Below are 27934 nucleotides of genomic sequence, written 5' to 3' on the forward strand. Positions count from 1 at the left end.
CGAGTGCAGGTGGCTGGAGACGGCTAAATTGCCCCAGGATATGTTCTTCCGTGGAATACTGAACGAGGGTCATGGCGTTCAGAGGCGCTGCGAACAGAAGGGGGCCAGGCCTGCAGGCTGCCTGAGTCTGCCAGACTGTCGGGTAGCGAGCGCGGCCGTGCGGTATATATCCTCGCGCGGAGGACTATCGCGGGTACGTCCACCGTCACGGATTGTATCATACCCCCGCTCCGTGCCCATACCCCATACCCCGCATACCCATATCCCTATCCCGCTCGCGCCCCCCACGCGCGACGACGAAAACGACGACGAGCACGACCCACGACCTCCAACCAGAGTCCTCATCCTCATCCTCATCCTTACCTGCTTCACAATGAGCGTGAACACGAGCAAGGCGCTCCTTCCGCTGACCCCGCTCACGTCCATCCGCGTCTCGCGGCACCAAATCCCGCCGGCGGGGCTCATCCCAAACACGTCCATCCAGCAGAAGCCGCTCATCATCTACCACGCCGCGTTCCCCGCCCCAACGCCCTCCGCATCCCAGATCGAGGCGCACCTGAACGCCGTCGGCGTGGTCAAGCCCATGTGGCGCTACCCGATGTACCCCGACGACCACTTCCACACCACCGCGCACGAGTTCCTCGTCATCCACCACGGCCGCGCGCGCCTCAACTTTGGCGGGGAGGCGTGCTCGGGGGCTGTCGTCGTCGAGCTGGGGGCAGGAGACGCGATCTTGATCCCTGCGGGCGTGTCTCACCGGCTCGTGCAGGACCTTGAGGGCGGGTTTGAGATGGTGGGGAGCTACATGGTCGACTCGGAGCACTGGGACATGTGCTACGGCCACCCAGGAGAGGAGGAGCACATCGCGAACATCAAGCACTTGCCGTGGTTCACGCGCGACCCTCTATACGGCGACGGAGGCCCGGCAGTGAAGTCGTGAGGAGCAGGACGCGTAGAGAGGCTGTTGCGAGTATTGTGTACCGTGTGTTGTGTCATGAACAGAGGTTAAGAGTCGTACAGAAGAGCGTCTCGCTCTACTATGCGATCGTGAGAGACTTGCCGCCTCGCATAGAATTTGCCGCTACATGACCATCACGTACAGTGCAGTAGACATTGCACGCCAGAGTGTGCTAGATTCAATGTAAAAATGCGCCGAAGCCCGCCATGAAGTAATTTCGATAGGGACAAAACGTAGCCCGCACATTGTTGAAGGCGCTACCAGGGCTCGAACCTGGGTTTTGGGAACACTCTTCAGAATCCCAAGTGATAACCACTACACTATAGCGCCATGTGAGATAAATTTTATATATAATCCACGTTTTGTGTACTGGACACTCGACCGAAGTACTAGTATGCTCGATAAACCGGTCCGACCCTAGGAAATCAAATTACTTACATCCAACGCTTCAGAGCTTCAGCTATCAACGATCGACAGACACTCGCACACCAAGCCAAATGACCCCGAAAAAAATGTTCATTACACTACAATCGCTACACATTATACATCGTTAGTGTACCCCTTCAAGCATGATCGCCCTCCGTGTCGTAAATGGTCGTAAGTCGTCATCGCGCAAGCCTCCGGAGTCCCAGCCCGGCGTGAGCAACTATGCAGGAGAGATAGAGAGGTGTGCATCCATCCAAGGAACTCGTCATCGGCGAACAGGCGAAAAACGCGCTCAAGCGAACGCTGCGCCCTTCGCCGCCCGGATCCAGTCGGCGTTGGCGTTCGGGAACTGGAACGCCATGACGCCACCGTTCCAGCCGCGTGCAGCAGCCTGGGCGACGCACTGGCCGAGGGTGGCGGGATCCATGAAGCCGTTGGTCGCGTCGGTGACGCCGCCTGGCTTGCCGATGACGAGCTTGTTGAGTGGGACACCGTTGTTCGCGATCTCGAACAGCGCGGAGCCCGCGAAGGGCGCGCCGGCGGCGTCGATGAGGCCCGCACAGTCCGTGTAGAGGCCCTGGTTGTAGAACTGGATGTTGTACTGCATGATGTGCGGAACAGCACGGTTAGCAAGGTACCGTTCCAGGGCGATCAGGAAGGAGAGAGAAGAGACGCACGAAGTCGATCAAGGCCCCGACGTTCTTGTTGATCGTCAGGTACGCACCAGCGGCGAACTGGGCGTTGGGCGAGAGCCACGGGGCGAGCGGCGCGTGGGACAGAATGAACTGGCCCTGGGGGAGGGTCTGGCGGAGGGTGGAGGTGAAGGTCGACACCCACTGCTCCGCCGCGCCGTCGCCGCGGTTCATGGCGTCGAGGTCCTCGTAGTCGACGTCGATGCCGTCCAGCTGGTTGGTGAGCACGAACTGGGCGAACGTGTTCGCAGTGCCGACGGGGTCCGCGCCTTGCGACGTGGGCTTGTCCGTCTCACCGAAGGCGGACACGATGATGTTGACACCCGCGTTGTTGTACTCGGCCTTCTTCGCAGCGCGCACATCGGGGGCCAACGCAGCGAATGCACCAGCCTGGTCGAGTGCGCCCTGGAGGGTAAGGAAGGAGAGAGCGACGACGTTAAACCCCTGTGGTGCGAGTCGTCAGTAATTCAGTCACGATCGGATACCCAGACGAAGGAACACGTACAGCAATCTGATCGACGGGAGGAAGAACGTCCGCGGAGACGAAGCGGTCGGTATAGATGACGAATGCCGGGCTCGGTACCGTAGCACGCGATACCAGAGGCGCGGCCTGCTTTGCAACGGGAACAGCGAGAACGCTGCTCACGGAGGCCAGCGCCAGCGCGGCCGAGACGGAGGTGATCATGCGGGAGAAGGAGAACATCGCTGGGGCGTGACAAAATGAAAAAAGCGAGAACGACGAAGTTGAAAGTAAAGCCGGCTAGCGGACTTTAGGAATGTGCGAACGAAAGTAAATGTAACGAAACGAAGGGGGTGAGGAATCATGGTCGCAGTTGCCCTACCTTATATACTCCCAGCACCCCGGCGAACGGACATGGTGGCAGTTCGGCCAACGGCATCGCCATGAGTGTCCAGGGAGACGCAGGCCAAGTTCTCTCCAGAGGCCGAGACTAGACTCGGGGATGGACCTTCCGGTTGTGAATATGCATGTCTCGCATCAGCGAGCGTAGCATGTGCCATGGCAGTGGGAGATGATGGTGATGGACTCGGGCGGGCCATGGGCCACTCTTTGTGAACGACTGCGCCGCCCGTTGGAACGTTGGATGACCGCGGCCGCGTCTACCATACGATATATTGGCGTCCCAGAGCAGTTGCCGTCTTGGCAAAGCTTTCGTCCGTCGAGGGGTATCAAGGACACTGCCCTAATGCGTTCGCCAAGTTTGGGCAAAGGTGTGGTTTGCGATGGCGGCATGATCAGCAACCGACTCGGTGTCATTGATCCGGGTTTCAAGGAGGCCCGGGACCAACGGAGGGATCTTGTAAGCATAAATCCAGCAGTTATGAGGCCGTTAGACTCTTTGGCAATGAATAGCTAGAGAGAAAGAGAGAAATATGAACATGACATAAGAATAGAGAGCAGGAAAGCGCGGCGTTGAGTATGGTGGAGCAGAGTGGCGTCGTCTGCACAGGCTCGGACGTGTGAGCGTCTGCATGCACGTGGCATGTGGGATGTTGATGCACCCCGGCCTCCGAGGCATCCGTGCACGGTCGGCTATCGTTGAGACCTCCATCAAGACCTGTTGGAGAACCACAGCAACCATACTGGCGCAATTGCACCACGTGCTGCAAGTACTGACTCGGAGGACGCACCCAGGAAGTCACTCCTGACCCTCTCATGCCATTATTCATCCGAGTTCATGGGTCCGAATGGTCAACCGGAAGAACTTGTGTGTGCACTGAAACTGTTTATATCATAACATTCCAACAACCGTACAAGTAAATGCGCCATCCATGTGCCGCTCCGAGCGGCAGTCGGATAATGGAAGCTGTCGTCGGTGCGGTGCCATTTTCAGCGCGGGCATCCGGAAGGGCCGAGTAGAGACATGGCATCGGCATGACATGCACTACAAGAAGCTTGGGATGACCATGCAAGAGAAATACGTAAAAGAGGCACCAAGGGCTGACGATGGTACCGCTCACACGAGACAGAGATACAAACCACGGCCATTCAAACATCGAACAGGGACGCACCTAAAATCTCGTGGTTACGGCCGAGCGAAGACGACATACTCTGACCATGGACATCATATTGCGCGTTCGGTATCGAGTCGCCGTGAACGTCGTGAGGCGAGGGCAGAGTGGACCAAGGTCTTCGCCGGATGCGTCACGGTCGATCACTGTCTAATCTTCCTAGTTGAGGATACTGAATAGCACCTGCAGATCATTGCTCAGAACCAAGGGTGAAGATTTCGTTCGGCGTACCGGCACGTAGTCTGCCGCAACACCCGACCATGTGCGGCTATAACAAGAACATGGTTGATGACAGGACAACGACGACGATCCAATCAAGAGTTATTGCAATGGACAGCACCGTCGAGGGTCTTGAAGTACATAAGAGCCGCTCGGTCACGGCGGTTGCATGTGCCGGCCGCGGTGTATACCTTGAAGTTGAACGGGAAGGCGAGCGAGCGTGCTAAGAGGTAACACAGATATTGTTAGAGGGGCCAGCTTGAGGAAGCCCAACTTGATACTTACGCACTATAAATTGCCTGCGCCACCTTGATGCAGCTGCCAAAGCTGCTGATGGAGTATAGTTCGTTGAAATCAATTCAGAATGCGCGAACCCACAACACGTTGTGATGTCGCCCTTGCATTTGAGCTCACTGGTGGGAGAATTGAAGCCAATATGGAACTATGCCTGGATGTTTCGGTCAAAGAGCGACTCGAAAGAAGATACGCGCCTCAAGAGTATTGTCGCACTGGTACCGCGGATACACATGCTCATGTCATGTCGATCCTGCAGGTTCCACACGATCATCATCTACACAGTGTGTCGCATGAGGACAACATGTGACGGGAAATAATCTAGTTTGTAAATGACAAAGCCGATTTGGAAGCACGACGGCAGACTTACATCGACTCGGAGCATCTGGCAGGCGCTCGTCCGACGGTTGTCATGTATGGCATGGACTGAAAGCACGCATGACCATGACCACACACCGTGCATGATATCCGGACTCTGGCAGCGATGTTTGGATGCCAGGAGACACAGCCCGATCGGCTGCAGTGACGGAAATCCCAAGAACTGCTTCCTGGACCGGGGCACTGGCGACGTTCTGCGGTGACAGCGGTGGCAACGCATGGTCGAGATGCAGATAGGGACGTTCTCACTGAACGATCGTCAGTATTCTCGTGGGTGTGCAGCACCTCAGGGACGAAAGCTGGACACAGCGCTGCATCGCGCACGATGGTGAGGGTGGGAGGAAGATGGAGAAGAACGAGTGTGACCTCAGTCACGGCGCCACTGTGGCTGAGGCTGTGAAGCCTCCGCCACGCGCCGGGTCACGGCTTTTGCTCTAACATCGACGACCGCCATATGACTGTGCCAGCTATACTGCTTTTTTGTGAAGACGGTAGACGAACGACTACTTAATATGGTGCACGAAATTTGTTCTCGAGTCACCAGCACTTTGGCGAGTGGCATACCTGCTTCCGACTTCCTGGCGTCACCGAATGCAACACCGATCGCAAAGAAGTACGCAAGAACTGATGCAAGCAGCAAATAATCTTCTTCTGTGCCACAGAACCACTGCGCGCTCATCATCTCTCTGTTCAACCCACCTTCTCTTGCCTGATATCTCAAGGTCCGACTTACTGTGGTACCACTGCGTGCACTTGAGTGCGCGAAATTCCGAAATCGGTGTTGCCTCCAATATCATGTGCACGAATCCTTCCATTGTTCCCTCACAGTCAAACTAATCATCCTCTTCATGTGTGTCGCAGGTCTACTGCCGTTAATTCATTCTCAGCCGCAGCCGGAGCAGCAATAGCTGCAAGCAGCCCAACGGGCGACAGATAGAATGGGATGAACTGCCTCTTCAGCGTCCATCCCCTTTGCATCATAGATATCCCAGATCTGGGTGGGAAGCCGCTCCTGGTTCTCTCATACTTGAGGCCGCCTCTACCACTACCTGGACTGGCCTCCACTTCCCCCATTACTCAGACTTTCCCCGCACGATGAACAACAACCCCCATACCGTGGACGCCTTCGACGACGACGCATTGCTCGCTCTACGCAATGCCACCCCATCTGACCGGGCGAGCAAACGCAGCTCTCAAGTCGTAGCTGCAAGGCGTGCTTCGCTCCCCATAACTCCCATTTCCCCATCTGGCTCGAGTCTGAGCCTGTCCCGCCGAGGTGCGGGACCACATATGCCACACCTCGCTCCTTCGCCCGTCCCCCCTTCCTCACGTGCCACTGATACACCGTACGATCCTTTCAACCCCGTCCGCCCGCCAACTCTTGCACGCACGAGCAACGTCGCGGTGAGCGGGAGCTGCGGGTCATCGATGACACGCCGCACGGACACCGGGATGGAGCCTGTACCCGAGGACTCGTACACAGGTGATTATGCCGAGACGCGTTCTCTGCAGCTTCCCCCTCCTCCCGGATTCCCAGACCAATCCCACGCGCGCTGGTCGCAGCACAGCCTAAATCACCATGGGCATTCATTCCTACCGGACGCGCCGCCCTCTCGTCCACCTTCGTCCACAAGCGGTCGCCGCGTTGCTCTGCCACTCACAGCCGCATTCCAGACGAGCGTGCTCAGATCGGGGAACGGTCCCTCTACATTAAGTGCAGGTGCGAGCTCCCAGAAGCAGCGGTACCCATCGATACCCATGTCGCCCACCCCGCGCACTCGCTCGCGTCCGAGCTCCGTCTCGGTCAGCATGTCGGGAGCGCCTGGCGCGTCTGCGGCAACGCCGCCATCCGTTCCCGGCGCCGATATCATGGAACCTCCGACAGAGGCACTCCGGCGCATGAGTACCAGCGATGCAACCTACCGTCAGCCACGTTTCCGCGGCCCCGCTCGCGAAGACGACCCCATCGGGCGCTCCCATTTGCCTTCCGATGTCCGCAACGCCAGTCCAGGACCGTCGAGTTTCCGCCATGCCATGGTCTACCATCCTCCGCCAACACACGCATCGAGTCCATCCACATCACTCCTGAACCCACTCTCCCCAGTTTTTCCTAACCAGGTGATGCAGACATCGTCAACCTTTGCACCACGACAATCAAGTCATCACCGACCCTCCTCTGGCATAGGCGCGCCAGTGACTTGGAAGTCTCTGGCGAGCGGTTCACGTACCTCGTCGTCGCAACAGAGCCATCTGCGGGACCCTACAAGGAGTCGTCCGCACAGCGTCCGGAGCACTTCTACGCTGCCGCCCCGCGATGCTGTCAGGCCATCATCTTCTGATCGTGCCGATTCGTCTGAAGACGAGTATGAGGGGCAGAGTGAGCGGAGCGGCGCACGGTAGCTTTACGGTACCTGCATATGAAGCCACGAATTTCTTTCTGTTAGATGCGCACACTGTATAGCTACCCTGTATCTCTATTCTTGCTTCATTGCTAGTGTACTAGTACATATCGACTATGTACAATCAAGTTCCATATGCTGTACGATTGACTACTATGTCATGTCACCAACCGTTGCCGCACACGTTCTCAGCTTGCATCCATAGTCGGAGGGAATTGTCGCCATTCACGTTGCAGGCGGTACATTAAGCGCTGCCAACGCCGCCGCAAGCATACGCTCCATTCGCGCGACACCACTTTCGACCGCTTCGAACCGATCCTCGATCTTCGTCAACCTCTCCTCCACCGCTTCGAGCCGCTGTTCGTTTACTCCGCCAGAGCCATCCGTCTGAACAGCCGTCGGGGCAAAGGCGACTGGTAAAGGCGATCTGCGCCGCCTGCTGCGAGAATACGGGGACACCGAACGCGAACGAGTGTCTTCCCCGGGGTAGGCCAGGAGCAGTGTGTGCGTTGATTTGTGAGTGCCTTGGTCGATGCCGCCATTCTTGTCGCATGCGTCGCAGATCGTTACTGATTCTGTGCACGAGAAGCGTCAAGTCCGAGCTGAATGGACATTGTCCTAGAATCGACTCACCTTCGCACTCGGCACACGTCCAACAAGGTAGCGTGACCTTCTCTGTGCATGTGATGCAGAGGACTGGCCTAGAGTTGCGGTCGGTAGCCGTTTCGGAGCGGCCTGCGTCCATTGTCGCCAACTCCCTAACCTCCTGTGGTTCATCGCCGTCTTTGTCTCCCTGGCCTCCATTGTGCTTCAGCCTATCCTTGGCCTGCATAAGCGGCGACGGCCGGGGATCTCTGCCTCTCTCGACGGTTGTACCTGGCTTCATGTCCGCTCCCTCCGACGAACCCGAGATCATCTTCCTGATCGTCCCTACGCGGTCAAGCAGTTCGACCGTTGACTTCTTCGTAGCCTCCTGGAATGCGTTCATCGTCCACCCTAGCACCCGCGTCTTCACGATACAGTGCTGCCCACTGGAGTCCAACGGAGAGCGATAGAGAAGGTGGTCGTACAGACACTCTGTGACACCGCAGAAGACGCACCCATATCCAGGATAGGACGAGGCGGGCGAACAGCTCAAGCACCGCACGCATGGCACAGTTGTCTCCAAAAGCCCTGGATGCTGGCAGTTCGGCGAAGGGTCTAGACATGGGGGAAGGATCCATGGAAACCTCTCCGGGTCGGTGGCAGCGTAACCGGCAAAGTGCAGGTCCCCCGGCAAGGCGCGCTCCAGGAGACGGCGAGACTCCTCGGCGAGAGACGGCCCAGAGATGGAATCCCGGATGGCCTCGTAGTAGAGCAGGGAGACGAGACGACGGTTGCGATCTCTGCGCGACTTGATGAAGTCCCAGGAGAAGTTACGCTGCCGAATGCGGTACAGGACGGCAGAGATGGCAAAGCGCCAGAGCGCACGACTTCGACCAGCCTCGCGTTCCGCCGTGGATGGGTAAAATGCCATGACCTCTGGAGACGAGTTATGCTTCAGGACAACAGGTATAGGCTTTTCCTCAGCACCGTCGGGGCTGCGGGGAAGCTCGAAGTCATAGGTTGGGTAACAGTAACCAGCGAGTGTCGTGCCGTCATCGGAGAGTCGGAGGCGGAGATACATTGACGAGAAGAAGGATGAGTTGCCTCTAATTGTGACGCGATAAGTCCTTCCGTCATCGCTCTCGAGTTTCTCAGCCACAAGGTCCACATGCGTGCTGGTCCACGGCTGAAACAACAACGGAGAGGCAACCACCTGATCCGTACTAGCCGGGGCGATATGGAACACGGCGTTGAGGATCGATAGCACCGGAACCCCTTGGTACAGTACGCCAATAAGGCCCGTCCATGGGCCCAGGCTGAAATGAAGTGTGTTAGGAGGGGGTGGTCAACACGCTAAGGGACGTACAGTGGCTGCAGCGAGTCATCGATATTGTCTGAGTCCGTTTGATCGGCACGACCATCGTCATTGACGGGATAAAACTCGTCCAAGTGAGGAGGATATTTCAACGTCGTGAATGGAGGTTGGGTGGCAGTAAGGTCGATTTCATCGGGATTCCCAATCAGTGACCTAGATGGTTCGTCTGATGGGACAATAATTACGGTTGAACCGGAGAACTTGGGTGTTGGGAATGAGCCCACGTCGTGCAAACAAAACAGGGGAAGATGAAACCATACCATTCCACATGCGAAGTCCTCGATCTCCTGGTGCACCAAGAGACGTCTCTGCTGGAATAAAGCTTGCCAGACAGATCAGTGCAATGATATTCAGATGGGTCGCATGTTACTCACCAGATAGCAGACTGGATCGAAGGACGTAACCATCTTCGATTATTGTCATCGCGGTCTCCGCATCTATGAGCTCCTCCAGGTGAAGAATAACCACGTGACCGGCGCGGATGATTTCAAGATGGTGGAGGAGCATGAGGTATACAACGACGTATAGATTCTGTAGATTGGATGAGGACGAAGCTGCTCGTGAAGGAAACTTACACTCACCTTCTCGAGGCCTTTACGCCCATTCACGAGCGCCAGTGTGTCCAAGGCGTCGATATCGTACTTTGCGATTTCCAAGGCTTCCCGTAGCTGAGCCTCCTCTTGGTGGATGTACGCTTGAAATCGAGGAAGGAGCGCGATATTCTCTGCATTGCCTTGGAATTGCAACGTCATGCGATCCACCAGTCTTTTCACCACCGAGAGATACCGGCTCACAAACGCTCGATTGGGAGCGCGTACGGTCTCCAGGCTTCGCTGGATGCCTCCGAGGAGGTTTTGTATCTTGCGCTTGTACTCCGTCATAGAGAGCTGCCATCCTGAATCGTAGTCAGACCACATATATCCGAGGGTACGCTAGTTTGTACGGACCAACTGCCCAGTATGCGAGCCAGTGTAATAAGCTGCAATCACCATGGCACAACTGTCAGCACGAGCACAAGCATCGAAGAGGAGCACAGACGACGTACCTCCAGCCTTGAGGCCGAGACGTCGCGAAACGGTTCACCTCCTGTATAGTGATGTACCCAGACGCATCGTCATCCAACGCTTCAATAATGCGCTGCAATTCCGTCAGGCCAAGGTACTTCAGTGTCCAAGTGTCCGCTTCACTGATGCGGCGCGGCGCTGAAGGGTCCAGTTTCAAGTCGCGCTCCTGATCCTCCATCTTCTGCATGTAGTAGTCGTGAAGTGCGAGAACCAGATGACGTGCCTTGACGATTCCGCGCCAGCGCTGATGAAGGGATCCGAGAGTTAGCTACCAAATTCAGGAGTACAGTAAGCGACAGCACACACCATGTCCTTCCAAATCTCGTACAGAGTCTGAGAGGAAAGGTCAGCAATGATAAAGAGAAACGATACTCAGAGACTACCATACCGGGTCAATGATGCGTTCATGCGGCCCTGCTAGCACAGAACTGATCACTCTGTCACCTTCGTGAATGACAACCTTCCTCATCTCCTCCAGAATCTCCCGTTGCTGCATCTGGAACCTCCGTTCGAATATCTTCAGGTTCTTCCGCATCGCTGCAGCGGGGGTGTCTGCCAGCTCCTGCTTCAACTCGCGCAACTCCGCAGCCAAGGCCGCGGTGCGAGGATCCTCGTCGTCAGAAGGACCTTCGAAGCCAGTACGAGGCCGGGCGAAGTGCGGGACTGTAGGATAGTAAGATTCTCGATATGCATTCCCAGGAGTCGGATGATACTGTGAAGGTCTGGCACTGAGGTAATGGCTCGTGCGCGCGCTCCGCCTTAATCGTTCGAAGTGACCAAGACTTCGTGCGCCCATGCCTCTGTAGCTTTGAACGGTGTCTTCGAGGGGGCGTTCGCGATCCAAGAGCTCTTGCATGGTCGCTGTCTGCTGAAGAACTTGCTCGACGCCTCCGGCCTTCTGGATGATATTCCTCAGGGTACGTTGTTCGTATGAGGACGTCTTCTGGAAGAACTCGAGCAAGATGTCCATCCTATCAGCGAATATGTTAACGAAGCCCTGATGGATATGAATAAGAAGTACGATACCTATTCATCAACTCGTCCAGCTTGTCATTCGCCTGATCGATGCTCATCCCGGTGTGTATAGACAGGGCAAAGACAAATGCGGTCTTCCGATCTGCGAATGTCTGCACGTAGCCTTTCAGTGTCTCGTCCCATATGGCGCCCTTGATAACCTTGACTAGGAGGCGCTTTCTCATGTATGTATCGCACGCGTTCGCGCACTCCTTGATGTCTACTGCAGCATCCTTGACGAGGTCCTCAAGGCGTGCGCCAACCGTGATACCGTCCCTGCCGACGTGGTTGGGTCGGACGTTCTGCAGTCTAGGCGAGAAATGACATCAGCGTCGACTCCGAACTGTCGGGAAGTAGATGCATACTGTAGCAGCGCGGACATCATATTCTTCATTTCGAGGAAGAGCAGGTTGACTTTCTTGTCGTTGTCTCGCCGCTTGACCTCGAGCTCAATGACGACCTTGAATGCGCCGACAACGACTTCAAACTCCGATAGTCAGCAGGACACACCACTCGGTTTATTGGGTACTCACTCCCGATGTAAGGGTGGATCTTCGAGATTTCATCCAAAACTTTGACCAGTGCAGGTAAACTTTCAGAAAGCGAGTTGACACCGTCTAGTAAGAAGTCCAGGCCGCCGCTATTCGATGCCATTTGGGCAGTGGGATTGATAGCATCGGCAACCTTCCCGAACGTAGAATCGGGACGTTGTCGTTCATCGTGAATCCGCGTAGCATCCTTCAAAGTCTCTCGCGCTTGATGAACCTCGGAGCTGACATCATAGTCGGGAGGCTTGGTCGAGCGGACAGGCTGATCGGATGGAAGCGCATCCATCTAGGTAATATCCTAGGATGATTAGTCTAGGTGAGCCCTAGCTCTAAATGTCCAAAGCGAGTGGGAATAGCAGTACGATACCTCGGGATGCGATGGTTCGATGGAGGCGATCGCACAGGGCTAGGGATGTACAACGATGATATGTCATGTCAAGAGACGCCAAGACGGCGCATACGAAGCGCTATGAGCTGCGGATGTGGATGAAGAACTGTGGACATGCCGACGTCAACCATAGTTCGCGATGACCTGCCAGACGTTCCGCGCTCGTGCCGGAGTACCGCCTTTATGGCGTAGGTTCCGATGAGAACCGGAGATAATGGCGAGTGTGCGACTAGTACTGCATGGGGCATTGGCTAAAGACATTGGAAAACGCTCCTTTGCAGTGATAGGGAGGGGAGTGCTGAGTTCATGCGTCGTATGACTTGTTCAAGACCTCGCCAGTGTCGCCACGTAGCAAGCCGTGATGATAGACGCCCAGTGTCTTCTTGTGTCCTACCGTCAATGTCATGGCCGCGTCGGTCCTGCAGCTGTACTTGACTCAAGATTTGTGTGCGGCGTTCAATGTTATTGTCAGACGCATGCGTCTTTCTCCAGGTGATTGATAGATCACATCGTCTGCAATACGTTCACGCCGACTGATGACCAACCACTCCCGGTGAGCCTCATGTTCGACGTCCGGTCATACTTATCTACTATTCAAAGTGAGGTGACATACTTATCAAAACTGATGCCTTTCCCAATGTCTTGAACTGCAGTCGGAAATGAGGGTGATTCTGGATAAAGGAGAGGAGTTCACGTCAGCGACTACAGCCAAGCACGACACGGCGGTCCGCAAGTTGCGTAGCCAAGTACTTACTTAGCCCGCCTATACCGCATCCAATCATCCACGCATGATGCAGTTGACCTCAGCTAGTACGATGGCAAAGACGCAGACGCTGTGGTGCCGGTCAGCAGGTCGTCGTGAGGTCACACCTTCCTGAACAGTCCTCTCTCATGATGTTCGGCTTCCTGAACCTTTCCCCAGAAATTCACTCCTCGGCTCCATCGAAGTATGATCTCAGCTGACGATTCCAAGAACCCGCGAACGCCCCCGGATGCCGAGAGAAGCACCCACGCTCGCGCCCCATGCAGCCAAGCGCTGTGGATAGTTTCAGTCAAAGCGGTCACATGGACTTCCCTGCTGTTCAAGATGCATCCTAGCGGTCCCCGGCCTTCCGCAGGATGATATGAATATACGACACGGCCTGAACTGTTTGCGCGCGTATATAGGCCTATCTCTTGAACCATGGCTGCGTGCCTGGCGAGGCATCGACCCGTCTGCCCTCCCCCTTACCTCCCAACACTCAAGGTCGCGCATCTCCGACGTCGAGGAAGATGTCCCTGAACGAGAAGCATGAAGTTGGCGTTGAGCACGTCGAGAGCAGACCACCCTCGAGTGGGTCCTCGACCACAGGAGTTTCGGATGGAGAATTACTCGCCCAGGACGTCCGTCCCTCTGCGGAACGGCGGCTCGTACGCCTCTTGGACATGCGCCTGCTCCCAACGATTATCCTCATCTTCATCATGAACTACATTGATGTGAGTAGATCCACGATCCATACCTCGCGAGCCGCTGTTCATATAACACGTCTTCCCAGCGCGTCGCAGTCACGGCCGCAAGGTTGCAGGGGCTTTCGCAAGACCTGGGTCTAGATGGTGCGGACGCCGACACTTTGTAGGTTTGATTGTCACTGACTGTGTCACAGATATCCAGTACTCCACTGTACTTGCAGTGCTCTACGCGTCATATGTCCCTGCGCAGATACCCTCTAACATGGTAGTACACCAGCCAGTCAGCTTCTACTTACGTACGCACCGCTGACGACGTGAGTCGTAGATTCTGAACCGCATCTCCAGGTACGTAGATTTCCGGGGTACTTCACGCCGTCTTCTCCTGACTTCCACATCAGACCGTCATACTATATCCCACTCTGCGTCGTGCTATGGGGTCTCACGAGTGCGCTCACCGGGGTACTGCAGCCGACTGTAACTTCTCAAGCATGTCATACTAATGGCGCTTGTGCAGGTTGCCCGCAACTATGCCGGCATCCTCGTTGCTCGCATCTTTGTCGGGATACCTGAGGTCGGTTATGACAGCTGTGGAGACTGCTTCACTGCTGACGCGATTGCAGGCCGCCTTCTATCCGGGTGCAATATACCTCCTATCGCGCTGGTACACGCGGAAAGTGAGTTGGCCATTTACGCATACGAGGTGACTTCGATCCCTGCCATTCGCCGATTTCTCACCTGCCTATTTCAGGAGCTTGCGTTCCGCTCTGCCATCCTCTACGGAGGATTGCTCATCTCCAACGCATTTGGAAGTGTGAGTACTCGACTACAGAGTCCGTTGTCCAATGTGGGTTCCGTGCTGATCAATCTTGGCCACCCCCCCTCCCCCCCGTTCCCCCTTGACTTCTGCACTTCACCGCCACGATGCCACGAATCCGTCTTCTCTACCGAATCCCGACCAACAATAGCTCATGGCAGCAGGGATACTCTCACGTATGGAAGGAAAGATGGGAATCCGTGCCTGGCGCTGGTATGCACAACCACTGCAATCGGGGTGCGCAAGTACTGACCTTCACGGCTCTTCGTAACCCATTTTAGGCTGTTCTATATTGAGGTTGGCACGTTGGAGCCTGGGTTTCGCTCTATCTTGAGACTGATTCATTTGCACTCTAGGGAGCCATCACAATTACCATTGGTATATTTGCAGTGTGGGTACTACTCAGACCTATCTCCTACATGAGCTAACTGTCGCATTTCCGTCATCTAGTTTCCTCTTGCCAGACTACGTTCGTAATCCTACTATGCGGTCACTGCTATTTGATTGCATCGATGTCCTGACTTCCGCACCTTCAGCCGCACAATACGCGCTGGCTTAGCCCAGCCCAGCGCCGCCTCGCGCAGGTCCGTCTCGCCGAGGACGCAGGTGAAGCCGATGAAGACGTTGCATCCGACTCGTACGTTCAATGCCTTTCATCAATGGTCACTGTCTTCTTACTACGAACGCATCTACCTCTACAGAGCCTTCAAAGGGCTTATAATGGCGCTGAAGGATCCGAAAGTGCCTCTCTTCGCCTTGATGGGATGCTCGCAGCTCCTTGGCCTCGGCTTTGTGAACTTCTTCCCGACGTGAGCATCACCCTTCATGGTGACTCCTGCTATACTTATGACCATTCACTTACAGGATCGCGGGGACGCTCGGCTTCTCGACGACCGTAACGCTACTTCTCGCCGCGTACGTATCTCCCATGTGGGGGTTGCATCATCCCGGACGCTGACCGCATCTCGCAGGCCACCGTGGATCCTTGCCACCATTGTCTGCTGCGTGAACGCCTGGAACGCTGGTATGCACATGTTCATACTATGTACACTCCTGCTGGTACTGAGTCCGCGCTATCTACTAGACCGCACAGGAGAGCGCTTCTTCCACATTTGCGTACCATGGTGGGGAGTCATGCTAGGTTACATCATCGGTGTCAGCACCATGTCCATCGGCGGCCGTTATGTCGCGATGTTCCTCATGGCCTGCGGCTACGCCGGTTCGTCCTGTAGCCGTACATATTCCCTGGACGGTGTTACTGATCGTAAGCACGTATTGTCGGCAGGTTTCGCACTCATGCTTGTATGGGTGTCGAACGTCGTCCCACGGCCTCCCGCAAAGCGGTCGGCTGCCATCGGCATCGTAAACGGCTTTGGAAATCTCGGCAACTTGTACGTCCGCTCCCGGGCCTTCGTATTGTACATGTCCACTGACCCCAACTTAAGGATCAGCTCGTACGTCTGGAAGACTCAGTGGGCTCCGGACTACCATCCATCGATGTTCATCGGCCTCGCTGCGCTTGCATTCGCTACTGTCCTCGCCTTCGGTACGTTTCCTCGCACTGCCGCTTTGCTTGTTCGAGTTTCTCTCATATTATTCGCAGTCATTCGGTGTATCCTTGTGCAGCAGAACAAGCGACTCGAACAGGATGAGCTCAACGACCTCAAGGGCGCGCGGCGCGAACGTATCGAGGAGGCTGCGCGCCTGGAGGGTATCACCTTCGAGGAAGCACTCAGGCGGAGACGGGGTTTCCGCTATCTGCTGTGAATAGCACGAGATGACTGCACGTCACATCATACCAGTCTGTTGCTGAGTTCAACTGCCACCATCGTACCTGTGCTATCTGCGTGTTCCTGCGACGCGTGTATCGTCTGTAGTTGTATCTCAATCTATACATCTGTGACTTTCTCTCTAGACCTCGTGGGTTTCGTGTTGCTTGCGCCCGACAACTTCGAAAAACTGTACGCCACGCCACCAGATGCTCGAAGTACCCCGGTGTGTACCTAGGTGGACAATCTGGTTTTTCGCTGAAATTGTGAGGAAGTGACTGGTTGCGTCCGAATCACTGCTCCGCCCCACCTTCTGGAGTCACAGTGAGATTCCGCCATCCTGTCAGACAGATCGATAGATCGCTCGATCGAATGCGTGAGGCGTTCCCGTCCCGTCGCAAGGACGGACATGATGAATGTAACCAGACTGGTGGAGCAGGAGAACCGTATATCATGATAGGATTACAAGGACTCTCACGGGCTAGCAGAAGGTACAAATTAGTCGCATTCTATCCGACCAAGTAGAGAGACATCTATGAGATTGTACGCAAGCTGGATCCCACAGCCATCACTTGACGCTCCTCTGACGCTTCTTGTTGGAAGCATCACCCCCGGCCTGCTTCCGCTTCGAAAAGTTCATCTGCGCCGCTGAACCGCCGGTGGTCGCAGCTTTGGCTGTCGTTGTTGCAGCCGCCGTCTTTTCAATGACCAAAGTCTTTGGCCTCTTGTCAGGGCATTTGTCTAAAGCTGGCCATATGATGGAAGGATTGAACAAGCGCGTCACAAACTCGATCTTGAAAGCCTCGTGGGTGATCTTCGCAGCGGCCATGGGATCCTTGACGGCAGGTACAGTCGGCGACGCGCGCGTGTCTTGAGCGGACGTAGCCTCTGTACTCGCCGCAGTAGTCGATTGCGCTGAGCCGCGGGCTGCAGCTTGTGCGGCGGCAAGGGACACTGGATCCTCGCCGGCGAAGTCCATGATGTCTGCCGTCCAGCGAGTCGTAGTATGGCTCCCTTCGTTCGTCTTGGGCGGCTGGGGTCTGCTCAGGGCGTAATACCCTTTGAACCATCCCAATAAGATGGAGAGAAGATCGTTGATGGGATGACCCGGAGGAAGGGCACTGTTGGTGTCCGAATCCTCCTCGGTTGGCGGTAAGGCTTGCTCGTAGAAGTGGAGGAGATCCTGTTGCGGGGTCCCGTCAACGACTTTGCCACCAGTGAGCAGCGTGAGGTTAATCTCGCCATCTTTCATGGCGGCGAACTTGGCTGGGCTACTGGTCGGCCCGTGGTAGCTGGTGGAGTAGTCGTCGAAGTACTGGTATAGGAACACCCCCACGGAATCGTCCTTGATGTTGTGAGGGAGGAAGCGGACCGCAAAGTGCAACAGGACATGAAGAATGGATTCGAGATCGTCTGGGATGTCGACGATCCTGTGCTTGTCCAGAAGGCAATTGACGGAGAGGAACTGCCAAGTACCCTGCGTAGCACGTCAGCGTGATACTCCATAGCTTGAGCAACCTTGCGACTCACCGTTCGTTCCAGTACAGGGCACTCTTCTGAAGCAGCGTTGACTTGTATACCCTCGCCCATGACGTACTTGGCCGCCAGCTCCCAATCGTTCAACATCCCTAACCACTTGCCACTCTTCGACTTGCAGAGCAGTATGTTGCCAGAACTGATGTCGCGATGGATGTAACCTGCCTTACAAGCTTGCTCATGCGCTAAACATCGGCAATCGTCATCGGAATGATATACACAAATTGCAACGAGAAGGATTTACCTTGAATGCAGTTAAAGATGGCTACAACCAAGTGGGCGCCGCAATCGAATTCGCTGAGTGGTTTCCCGACCTCCTTAACTGTCAACCGATAATGATGATGAGGCTTCAGCTTGCAATCCTCCTTTCCACGAAGAACAGACCACTTCTGGTAGGAGAGGGTGGATTGGCCGGGAAGATCTCCGTGTTGAAAAACAGTGGGAACAAATTGGACCTCCGCGTCGTTGAGGGCCTTTAGTACGAGCCCTTCCTTCTGAAGGCTGGGATGATCGATACGCCATGCGTCCTTCAGATACACGAAGGGCTCCGTGGGCTCGCCTCTCTTGTTGAACGGTGGTACTGAAAGTTCGCCATTCTTGTTGAGTAGGAGCGGAAGGGCAACATATCCGCGTGTCCCGCGTCCCGCGACACCAGAAGCCTGGGAGTGAGGCTTGCCGACAGCGAACCAGTGCTCTGTCTCCGTCTGCTCATCGTACACCTGAAGCCTCCAGATCGGCCATGACTTGACAAGCGAGTCCCGAAACAGTCCCGCCGCATGGTCCTCCGCATCGTTGGTGACGCAGTTCTCCGCGTACTCACGCACCAGAGAGTGAAGATCATCGGTCTTCTCGATGCGCACGGCAGTGGGATCGTGTCCTTGGAACTCAGGTTTCTTGAGTCGACCATAGCGGACGAGGAACTCGGAGAGCTCCTGGCCTTGGGTAGCGTAGGGGATCTTCTCTGTGACGACCATGCTCGAGTGATCGAAGTAGATGATGCGAGCGCACTCTCGGAAGAGCAGGAGCATGTAGTGGAATTGGCGTTGCTGATGCCTGAAGACGAGCTCGGCGTACGACAAGATCTGGCCGAGGACCTTTTGGCGTGTTACAGCCTCGGGAGAGTTGTCGAGCTTCCTCTCGTCAAACGGATCTTGACTGGTTGAATCGAGCTTACACTCAATGCAGAGATCGATCCGAGACCAGTCCGTGCGCCTCGACTCGTCGCCCGCGGCGGTCTGGCTCTCCTCGGGTGCGAACTTGGCGGGGTACATGCCGCAGTCGATGGCTTGGCCGGTAGAATCTTTGGCATCTGACTTCCAGGCGGTGGTGACGAACTTCTGACCGGGGAAGATCTTCGAACCATTGAACTTGAACGTCTGGTTTGGCGTCACAAACACAATCATGAAAGGGTGGTTGGGATATGACTCACGAAATGGTCATACATTTCTCTCTCTGTCTTAAACTCGGGCACTTTTGCGAAGAGGTTCGTGATAGCCTTCGTTGACCTTGAGGGGGAGCCGAGGAAGAAGTGCTCGACGAACTGGTCGAGAGGGAGAATGTAGTTCTTGCCGTGCATGATGTCGGCGAGCTCGAGGCGGATCTCTTCTACAGTTGGAGCATAAGTTGAGTATTCATTACGGACAGCATTAACCGAGTCAGTCACGCCACTGCCGGTGGTAGACATGGCGGGGAAGGGGTACGGGGGGAGCGAAAGGGATAGGACAATCACTTACTGGGGTCGAGGGTGCGTTTTATGCTGTTCACGAGGTGCGTGATGGACGAATGAGATTTCAGATCGGCAATTGTAGGCCAAATAGAGCAAGTTCCAGCCGAAGCGACAATGGTTGCGTGGCGGCTCTGAGCAAAGCAGGTTCAAGTTTGGTAGGCGCCCAAACCACAGCGCCACGTGCACCCCTTGACCGAGGACCACCATGGTGCGTCCCAACCACCCACTCCAATCATTCGATTGAGCTCCGTGATTACTCTATATTTCAGCTCTATACAATTTTTATTGGTCAATGCAGCATCTTCATTCAACGACAAGTCCTGTGATGTTAAAAAATGCGACGGTGTCCCAGTCGGTGGCAGTGCTGACGGTGGTTAGAGTGACAGTCCAAGGATTATGGTCGTTGTAGCGTCTTATGCAGTATAGAGAGATCAGAATAAATGGACGTCCCACAGAATACTTCATGTGTACTGGGCTTTAGTAGTGGGGCGGGATGGTGCTTCAGGCCACCCGCGGTCGAGCCTGGACCTTGAAGTTCTGCAGCCTTGACCCCTACGTACCTCGAGATGACTAGTCTCGTGCTCGTGGCTTTGCTCCGCACGATGATTCGCCTTGGGCTCAATGCAACGCTTCGCCGCAGGCTCAGCAGAGTATGCCTAAGTGCATAATTTGATATGTACATAAATTCGCATTTTCGCACTGCCCGTGGGTTGGCCCCGCAAGATGAGAGAATCTGTGCGCAATGTTGATTATTTCGACCCGTGGCTTTCCCTCGTTGTTGGGTGAGATTCGCCTTTAGCTCATTGATATGTAACTTCAGTATCCTCGATGACGGCGGGATGCCTCCGGCATAAGACAGTCACACTTGGACGCCTCGCAGGCTCGGCCCAACAGGCGCCTCGAAGAGGACGGGACGGCCTCGCAAGCTCGGCCGCTGACATGGCAGAAATCACTGTATTATGATCATGGTGAAGGATACAAGAGAGAAACACGCATGCGCAGAGAACTTTCGTTCTGACTGCAACATCGCAACACATGCCATTTCCGATTCACGCCTGTAGGCTGTATGAGCTGAATTGAGCATTCGCGCCTCTTGATATGCAGGAAATATTGTACAAATGCACAAGCACGATCGCGAGGTGAATTATACTGTACATCAGATCCAAATCAAATCTATGACAAGACAGACATAAAGGAGGTACGTATGATGTCGTTCACTGCGCAGCCTCGGAAGCCTCCTGAGCAGCCTTGCGACGGCGTTTTGGTCTCTCGGAAGCCCCATCTGCTGGAGGACCGTCTCCGTTCTCCTCAGTCCCTTTGCGCTTGATGCCGCGCCCGCGACCACGCTTGCGCTTCTTCGATGCATCAATCTCCTCCTCATCCGAGCCATCGCTCTCCCCGCCCACAGGCTTGTACGCCGAAGCATCGGTGCCGAGTTTCTTGCTCCGCCGCGGCTGGAGTCTACGGCTTGCCGTGCTCGCGGACGCAGTTCCATTGCCGTTCGTCACCGACACCTGCGACGGCTCGCCCTCAGGTTCTTCGGCCTTGGCCTCTACGGTTGGTGCAGACTCTGGCTCGGGGTGCTCGTCTTTGACGCGCTTCTGGGGCCGCACGTCTTCCTCGTCGTCCTCCAGGTCGCTGAGCTCACTTTCAGAAAAGGACGCACTGGTCGCCGCACTTCCTCGCTCGGATAGCTTGCCCGCATGGCTCGCGGAACCGCCAGAAGTCGACACTGACGCCTGTGATGGAGGTGGTATAGCACGGGGAACATGATCCTTCGAGACGTCCTTTGCACGTCCAAAGGCACCGTGAGACAGTGTTCGCGCGCTGATGGACTCTCGCTGGGCTCGAGTGATAGTCTCCCCCTGTGTCGAATTCGCACGGAGACGCCTCTTATACTTGACGTTGTCGCCGGGCTTCGGGAGGTAGTACACCTCATTTTCGCGCAACAGGTCGACCCCGACGAGTTGCCGGAGCACTCCAAGAAGATATGACGAGAGATTGAGCTGTTCCACGTAGGGCCAGAGCTTGTCGAGGTCCTTGCTATCCACATTGCCGTGATCCTGAATGCGCTCTTCCTTCATGAGCTCGCCGTTGCCAAGCGAACAACCCGGCACCGCAAAATGGATACGACGGGCATGTCCAGAGCGGGGTATACTGATCGTGTGGTAACGGCAGTTGGCCCGGGTGACAGGTGAGCTCGAACTCGCAGAAGAGGCAACAGATGGTCGGGAGGGTAGAGGCTGCACTGGCTGAGGAGGTTTTGCGGGTTGAGATGGTGCTGGTTCGGCAGACGCTCGTGATGACTTCTCGCTTGCATTCGAAGGAGGGTTCGATGCTTGACGCTGAGGCGCCAGAGGGGGAGGAGCAGGAATAACTGGGGCGGCGGGAGGGGCAGGGGCCATTGGAGCAAATAGTCGTGCACCATGGTGGTGGCGGAGGATACCGCCATCATGTCGCAACGGTAATATTGGCTGGTCTCCATGACCAAAGATAGTGCGTAGTGTGGTCGGCGACGGTTGAGACAGGCCCGAATACGTGCTCGGGGCATTCGAAACGACAGATGACGCGCGAGAAGAGGCGCGGCTCCCCGGGATAAGCAACTGCTGTGCAGCAGCGGAGGAACCTCCTGAGGTTGCTTCGCTGGCGACGGAACGGGCGTCATCTTCGTCATCTGACTCTTCGCGTGCGCGCTGCTTGCCCTTCCCCTTGACCTTCTTGGACTTCAGAATGGGAGCATCCGGTGCCTTTCCTTTGTCGAGCGACTTCGCCGTCCGAGGTCTCAACAACCTCGTTGGTTTCTCAACGGGAGGCGACTTCCGCTTGCGCTTCAGCGGCCTGACCTCATCTTGGCTCTCGTCTACCGCCGTATCTTGGGAAGCAACAAATTCTGTCTCCTGAGACGCAGCCGGCTCTGACTCTTGAGAAGCAACGGCCTCCGTCGCTTGGATAGCAACAGGCTCTGCCTCCTGCTCCACGGCGGGTGCTAAGTGCTGAGAAGTGATGACTTCTTGCTCATGAGACGCAGCTGGCTCCGCTTGTTCGACCTCAGGCGCTGCGACAGCAGAAACCTCGATGGTGCCGTTCGTAACAGGGAGTTCTCTGAGATATCATGTGAGTCGGTAGTCTCCACGAGTGCACACAATACGTACTTGTCAGCAGAAGAAGATGCAATCGAGTCGTGGTCGTCGTCCTGCGCCTCCTGCGCCGATCCGTGTTGTTGCGTAACAGGCTCATCAGCGCTTTTCACGAAGAAGGGATCGTCGTCCTCGACAGGCAGAACGGGCAAGGTGTGTTCTTCCACCGCGGGTGAGCTCTCGGCACCCTCGTCCTCCGAAGGAACGTAGTCCGGATCGAGTTCGCCTTCGGCATCAGCGTCCGCATCGGTCGAGGGAGTCTCTTCGCGCTCAACCTCGACTGGATGAGACTTGTTGGGCTGGGCGCCGTTTCCCTGAACCTCGTCAGCTTGAGTCTCGATTGCGTGGACCTCGTCAGGGTGAACTTCAACCGGACTATGTTCTTCGGCCTGATCTTCGTTCGGTGAAGAATGCCCGCGCTGCTCCTCTGAGACTTCTGCTTGAGGCACGTCATCCTGAATGGGAGGAACAGAGACGTCTCGGGGAACGGCTTCCACGACGTCTGCATCGTTGGTCGAGACAACATCCTCCACTGAAGCAACTATCATTTCAGTGACAATTCGACACATCATTCGCTGAGAAGCTCACCTGAAGGCGCAACAGGGGTTGCAACTGCAGCGTCTTGCGCGACGTTGTCTGGGACATCTTCATGGGACGCCAGCTCGTCATCGGGCTCAGTGATCTCAACGGCAGGCAACTCGACTTCGGCGACCTCCTCTGGCTCAGGCTTAGCCTGAGGTGCCACCACAACTTCCTCGTCTCCATCGGCGTCTCCGTCCGCAATAGCTTCAGCTTCTTCCGACGGGTACTCAGGGGTGATGGATCCCGTGGTAAGCGGCGTGAACAGACCACTCGGACTATGCGCCACGGCGTTCTTGCGGAGTAGAGGGAACAACGCAGCATGTGTAGGGATCGAGGCAGCCCCAGCTTCTTTCTCGCCACTGCTGGATGCGATGGAGTCGACTGGAGATGCGGGCGATGCAGGAGACGCAGGCGTGGGAGCTATGCTAGCGGGATCAGGAACGGTGGGGTCCGCAGAGACGGGAGCAGGATAATCCTCAGTGGACGCGGCGGCCAGTTCAGTGTCAATGTGAACGGACGGAACCTCGGCAGTTGCAATTGGCTCGGTGCTTTCCGCAGAGGATAATCCGGCCTGAGGCACTTCTTCTGGTGCCGGAGTGACTTCCAGTTCCTGTATAAATGAATTATAAGCCATAATAGCAGGCCGACGTGGATGTGAGACATACCGGAGTACGTCGTCCTTCTGTCGCAACCTCTTCAACGAAGTATTTTCCGGAGTAGACTTCGACACCGTCACCAGACACAGAGACTACATCGATCTCAGCAGCAGGTGCAGTCGCAAGTTCATCCTCGTCGACTTCCTCCACAATGACCGACGGCTCAGGCGCATCTCCTCCTACCTCTGAGGACTTCTTCGCATCCTCCGCAGCCGTATCCTCATCCTCATCGGGATACTCCAGGAACTCTGCAGCTCCCTCATCGACAGCAGAAGCCAGCAGATCCTCGCCGACGTCATGAGGCACCGAGGAAGCGTCCTGGAAGTCGCCACGGCTAGGAGGGAGATCGCCGAAGTCAAGCTCAGTAGTACTGACGGGTTCAAACGCACCCTGCACGTCGGATCCCGGCGGACCCATGTCGCACAGACCAAAGTCGGTGTATTCGACGAAGGCGGTCTGCTCGTCGATGGAGCCGCCTTCCAAAGCGGCGGGAGCCTCCGTGGATGGTCCCCCTGGAGAAGCTTCATCGTCCTCGTCATCGCTGATAGCTATGATTTCGCTCTGTTCGCCATCAAGATGTCCGGGACCCGTGGCAACCTTCCCTGGGAATGCAGGCGGCCAGTTCCAATCGACGTGTCTTGTCAGGTGAGTGGGAGGCGGTGAACCAGGGATGTCGGTGGCAGTGTTCGTCGGAGCATTCTCGACATTTGTTGAACCGTACTCAATTGGAGGACCCTCGATATCAGCATATAAGTCATCGTCGACGAGGTCGCCGGTGTCGACTGCTGGGTGGGACGGCTTTCCGACAGTGGGCTGCGAAGGCTCTTCAATCGGAGAAGTGATGCCAGGGATGTAGAGCTTGTCCTCGCGAGGCGTAAGGTGAGATGGCGTTGCGTTCTCCAGAGTCTCTGGTAGGACGTCTCCGCCAGAGTAGAAGTCCTCAGCGTAAGTTCGTGGACCTTCCCAAGGATCAGGAATCTCAGGAGGTTGGGCGGACTCGCCAACGATTAGCTCTGTATGCAGCGTGCAAATAAGCCTCGGCAGGACACGTATACTGAGACCACATACCATCCAGGTCCTCTTCAGTCGGAAAAACGTCAGGATTGCCGTGTTCGAGTGCGCTTGCCGGAACGTCACCACCGGTGTATAAGTCTTCCGCGAACGTGCGAGGTCCGCTCCATGGATCTTGGATGTCAACATCTACTTCCACAGTACGAGGCGGGAAGGCTGAAAGGAAAGCGATCAGCATCAAATCGACGGCTGCGAACACGCCACTGAAGATCGAATACTAGCATGATTCATTACAGAACAGTTATATTCGAACAAGAACGCACGGTAATACGTTCCGCACAACCAAAATTGCTGGCAGAGAGTGACACCATGCTGGTGTGAAGAACCGATGACCAATGAGTACTCACGTTCGGCCTCTTCCTCTCCTTGCTCATTGTCTTCTTCGTCATCGCCGTTGATGATCCGCGCAGGAGCAACAATATCCGGCTTGCGCGCAAAGCGCGGTGGAATGGCACGTTGCGCAGGAAGATGCGCCTCCCTCTCTTCCTCCTCGTCGGAATCCAAGATTTCAGTGACCTCATGCGCAGAAGGCGGTCCGGGAGCAGGGCTACTGCGGACTTGTTGGTCGTAACCTTCAGAACCAGCGTCGCTGTCCTCAAGCTCCTCTTCGTCCTCATCCAGCGGAGCATGCCCGTGGTTCTCCTCGACAGAGCCGGCCTCGCTGCCCTCCGCGGCTTCCTCGTCATCGAACACTGGCGCAGGACCTGCAACGGCCTCTTCATCACTACTGCCGACCTCCTGTTCTTCCTCATCTTCCTCGTCATCTGAAAGAAGGTCAATGACCTCAGCTTCGCGCTGCTTAGGCGCCTGCTCCTCGTCCTCCTCGTCCTCCTCCTCGCTGGAGCTGCCATACTCCTCACCCTCAGACGCATCGTCCGAGGTGCCAGACTGTTCGTAGATACCTTCGTCTTCGTAGTCCTCCTCTCGTGCGCGCTCCTTGCCCTTTGCCAGGCGACGCGCTCTGACCTCGGCGAACGAGTCTTCGATGCCGTCTTCCTCTTCGGAGCTATGACGTTCGACGCGTGCTGCTGGTGTAGGAAGAGGAGGTGCGTCGTCGCGTCCCAGGGCGCGTTTCAACGCGCCGGTGATGTCGTCAATCCACGCGTCGAACTCGGGCTGCGTGAACTTGTCATACGGGTTGTGGATCGGTGCGCGGGGCATTTTCCCCGTACTCCGAGGAGTGGGATTCGGTGCGCCCGAATAGCGCGGTGTTGAATACGGTGTCGCCATCGCGTACGCAACACGAAAGGGCGAGTGGTTGGAGGAAGTGAGGGTGGTTGTGGTGGAAGACGTTCAAGCGCGGGGTACAATTACTTCTGGCCTCGGTTGGCCTCGGGATATAGAATGGTGATTACGTCAGCTGCGTTCAATTATTATCTTACTTACTCACCTTTCCTAAGCACTTATTGGCTTACTCCTTGCTTACTCTGACATACTTACTCCCGTACTCAGCCTTTCAACCCCCAATACCCAGAGCATCTTCCTCCAGGCTCCTTACCTCCTCTTCTTGAGGTATTCAGTGGCATGCTCAGGACTCTCTTACGTTCTACTAGTCTGAGCAACTTGCGTCGCAATTCCCTCCGGTTGTCACCCGTGCGCACCTTCAGAACAATGGAGCAGAAGACCCTCGACTGGGCGGCGGGACCACTAGTATGGATTGACTGCGAAATGACAGGTCTGATTCCGCGCAAAGACCGGTTGCTCGAGATAGCGGTACGTAGTACAGAAAGCTCGCATATCCATGGTTACCATGTATCATCCTCCAGGTTCTTATCACCGACGGAAACTTGAAGGTGGTCGACGAGGGTGTTTCGTACATTATCCGCACTGAGAGGGAGGTGCTTGAAGGGTACGTCGTCTTTTTTGTTTTGGCTACGCTTTCGGCGGTCTGACTGGGACACAGAATGGACGAATGGTGTCGGACTACCCACGGCGCGGTTCGTCATAGAGCCTGTGTGCATAGTCGCAGTAATCTATATCCTTCCCCAGAGCGGCCTGACGCAAGCATGCATCGAATCACCTCACACTAAAGACTTCGTTGCACGGGAAGTCCTCAATTATATCAAGAAATGGGTACCGAAGGAGAAGACTGCCGTGCTTGCAGGCAACTCTGTGCACATGGACCGTGCGTTCCTGGTGGAAGAGATGCCCGAAATAGTGAACTGGCTCCACTACCGGTAGGGTCTCATATCTACACGTTGAGCATCGTGAAGTCTGATGTTGATGCGCCATACGTCAGGATTGTTGGTGAGTCGTGTATCCGGGACAGTGTGGCTTCGTATTCTGAAAATTCGTCTGGCAAAGATGTCTCGTCTATCAAGGAGCTTGCACGAAGATGGTACTCTACGGCGACACCGAGCTCACCTCAGAGAGAAATAGCCCACAGGTGTGTTTGTTGCATATGATCATCGTTCTTGTGCTAACTGTTCGACAGAGCGCTGGATGACATACGTGGATCCATCAGAGGTACCCGCCGTTGTCGCGTCACTGTACCTATCTGACTTCGAATGGCAACAGAGCTACAATGGTACCGCAAGAACTTGTTCATGCCGCCGAGTCTGGCTCCCACAGTAGAGATGGGCCGACGGTACTAGTGATGGATCTCTCGAGGCCTGCCTTATAACACCGTGAACTGCATTGTGCGCTGTCTTCGTGGCCCGCCCAAGTATACAAGCAGTCCAGCTTCCCTCGTCTTACACCGAGAATTTTCCCGTCCCTACATCTCCGGTATGTAATCCCGCATAGTTCCCGTCAATTGTACTTCGTGTCCTGGTGTCTCCAAACACAGCCGGTTAATCCTTGGGGAAGACTGCTATCCAGATG

General features: G+C 55.7%; 8 protein-coding genes and 1 non-coding gene across 9 annotated transcripts; 4 read left to right on the forward strand and 5 right to left on the reverse strand.

Moving 5' to 3' along the window:
* Positions 1 to 100: 100 nt before the first annotated feature.
* On the forward strand, positions 101 to 1200 carry L226DRAFT_540496 (uncharacterized protein). The gene has a single exon (XM_067681885.1). The coding sequence runs from the start codon at positions 374 to 376 to the stop codon at positions 938 to 940; it is 567 nt and encodes a 188-aa protein (XP_067529255.1). The 5' UTR covers positions 101 to 373; the 3' UTR covers positions 941 to 1200.
* Positions 1201 to 1210: 10 nt separating this feature from the next.
* L226DRAFT_t283 lies at positions 1211 to 1288 on the reverse strand. Its single transcript has one exon. It is a non-coding gene; the product is annotated as a tRNA-Gln (tRNA).
* Positions 1289 to 1676: 388 nt separating this feature from the next.
* L226DRAFT_548463 (chitinase) lies at positions 1677 to 2779 on the reverse strand (the record flags this gene model as incomplete). Its single annotated transcript, XM_067682592.1, has 3 exons — positions 1677 to 1985; positions 2062 to 2520; positions 2582 to 2779. The coding sequence occupies 3 exons, from the start codon at positions 2777 to 2779 to the stop codon at positions 1677 to 1679; spliced, it is 966 nt and encodes a 321-aa protein (XP_067529256.1).
* A 3314-nt stretch (positions 2780 to 6093) lies between these two features.
* L226DRAFT_576238 (uncharacterized protein) lies at positions 6094 to 7337 on the forward strand (the record flags this gene model as incomplete). Its single annotated transcript, XM_067685317.1, has 2 exons — positions 6094 to 7066; positions 7126 to 7337. The coding sequence occupies 2 exons, from the start codon at positions 6094 to 6096 to the stop codon at positions 7335 to 7337; spliced, it is 1185 nt and encodes a 394-aa protein (XP_067529257.1).
* A 115-nt stretch (positions 7338 to 7452) lies between these two features.
* Positions 7453 to 12650, reverse strand: L226DRAFT_516920 (uncharacterized protein). The gene is made up of 14 exons (XM_067678494.1): positions 12351 to 12650; positions 11969 to 12281; positions 11801 to 11915; positions 11448 to 11744; positions 10810 to 11392; positions 10728 to 10754; positions 10403 to 10665; positions 10305 to 10336; positions 9939 to 10252; positions 9732 to 9888; positions 9618 to 9679; positions 9349 to 9557; positions 8031 to 9298; positions 7453 to 7972 (listed from the first exon to the last, which is right to left on the reverse strand). Exons 2-14 carry the CDS (start codon positions 12267 to 12269, stop codon positions 7623 to 7625), a joined length of 3978 nt encoding a protein of 1325 aa, XP_067529258.1. The 5' UTR covers positions 12270 to 12281; positions 12351 to 12650; the 3' UTR covers positions 7453 to 7622.
* Positions 12651 to 13548: 898 nt separating this feature from the next.
* On the forward strand, positions 13549 to 16500 carry L226DRAFT_495434 (MFS general substrate transporter). The gene is made up of 20 exons (XM_067677517.1): positions 13549 to 13847; positions 13907 to 13964; positions 14015 to 14085; positions 14146 to 14165; positions 14219 to 14279; positions 14335 to 14391; positions 14441 to 14494; positions 14569 to 14631; positions 14786 to 14847; positions 14916 to 14931; positions 14991 to 15025; positions 15085 to 15103; positions 15171 to 15271; positions 15336 to 15443; positions 15499 to 15549; positions 15606 to 15658; positions 15719 to 15853; positions 15920 to 16025; positions 16080 to 16180; positions 16238 to 16500. Exons 1-20 carry the CDS (start codon positions 13644 to 13646, stop codon positions 16399 to 16401), a joined length of 1539 nt encoding a protein of 512 aa, XP_067529259.1. The 5' UTR covers positions 13549 to 13643; the 3' UTR covers positions 16402 to 16500.
* Positions 16501 to 16835: 335 nt separating this feature from the next.
* Positions 16836 to 19808, reverse strand: L226DRAFT_617398 (uncharacterized protein). Its single transcript, XM_067687031.1, has 5 exons — positions 19673 to 19808; positions 19369 to 19544; positions 18184 to 19315; positions 17934 to 18124; positions 16836 to 17880 (listed from the first exon to the last, which is right to left on the reverse strand). The coding sequence occupies exons 2-5, from the start codon at positions 19513 to 19515 to the stop codon at positions 16972 to 16974; spliced, it is 2379 nt and encodes a 792-aa protein (XP_067529260.1). The 5' UTR covers positions 19516 to 19544; positions 19673 to 19808; the 3' UTR covers positions 16836 to 16971.
* A 901-nt stretch (positions 19809 to 20709) lies between these two features.
* Positions 20710 to 26407, reverse strand: L226DRAFT_617399 (uncharacterized protein). The gene is made up of 6 exons (XM_067687032.1): positions 25459 to 26407; positions 25109 to 25267; positions 24050 to 25053; positions 23391 to 23994; positions 22818 to 23334; positions 20710 to 22767 (listed from the first exon to the last, which is right to left on the reverse strand). The coding sequence occupies exons 1-6, from the start codon at positions 26339 to 26341 to the stop codon at positions 20880 to 20882; spliced, it is 5055 nt and encodes a 1684-aa protein (XP_067529261.1). The 5' UTR covers positions 26342 to 26407; the 3' UTR covers positions 20710 to 20879.
* A 138-nt stretch (positions 26408 to 26545) lies between these two features.
* L226DRAFT_540506 (ribonuclease H-like protein) lies at positions 26546 to 27903 on the forward strand. Its single transcript, XM_067681886.1, has 8 exons — positions 26546 to 26824; positions 26878 to 26960; positions 27015 to 27048; positions 27101 to 27288; positions 27351 to 27358; positions 27416 to 27497; positions 27546 to 27577; positions 27629 to 27903. Exons 1-8 carry the CDS (start codon positions 26723 to 26725, stop codon positions 27703 to 27705), a joined length of 606 nt encoding a protein of 201 aa, XP_067529262.1. The 5' UTR covers positions 26546 to 26722; the 3' UTR covers positions 27706 to 27903.
* The last annotated feature ends 31 nt before the right edge of the window (positions 27904 to 27934 follow it).

The sequence above is a fragment of the Lentinus tigrinus genome (genome assembly GCF_003813185.1).
Source record: "Lentinus tigrinus ALCF2SS1-7 unplaced genomic scaffold L226scaffold_58, whole genome shotgun sequence".
Lineage (NCBI taxonomy): Eukaryota > Fungi > Basidiomycota > Agaricomycetes > Polyporales > Polyporaceae > Lentinus > Lentinus tigrinus.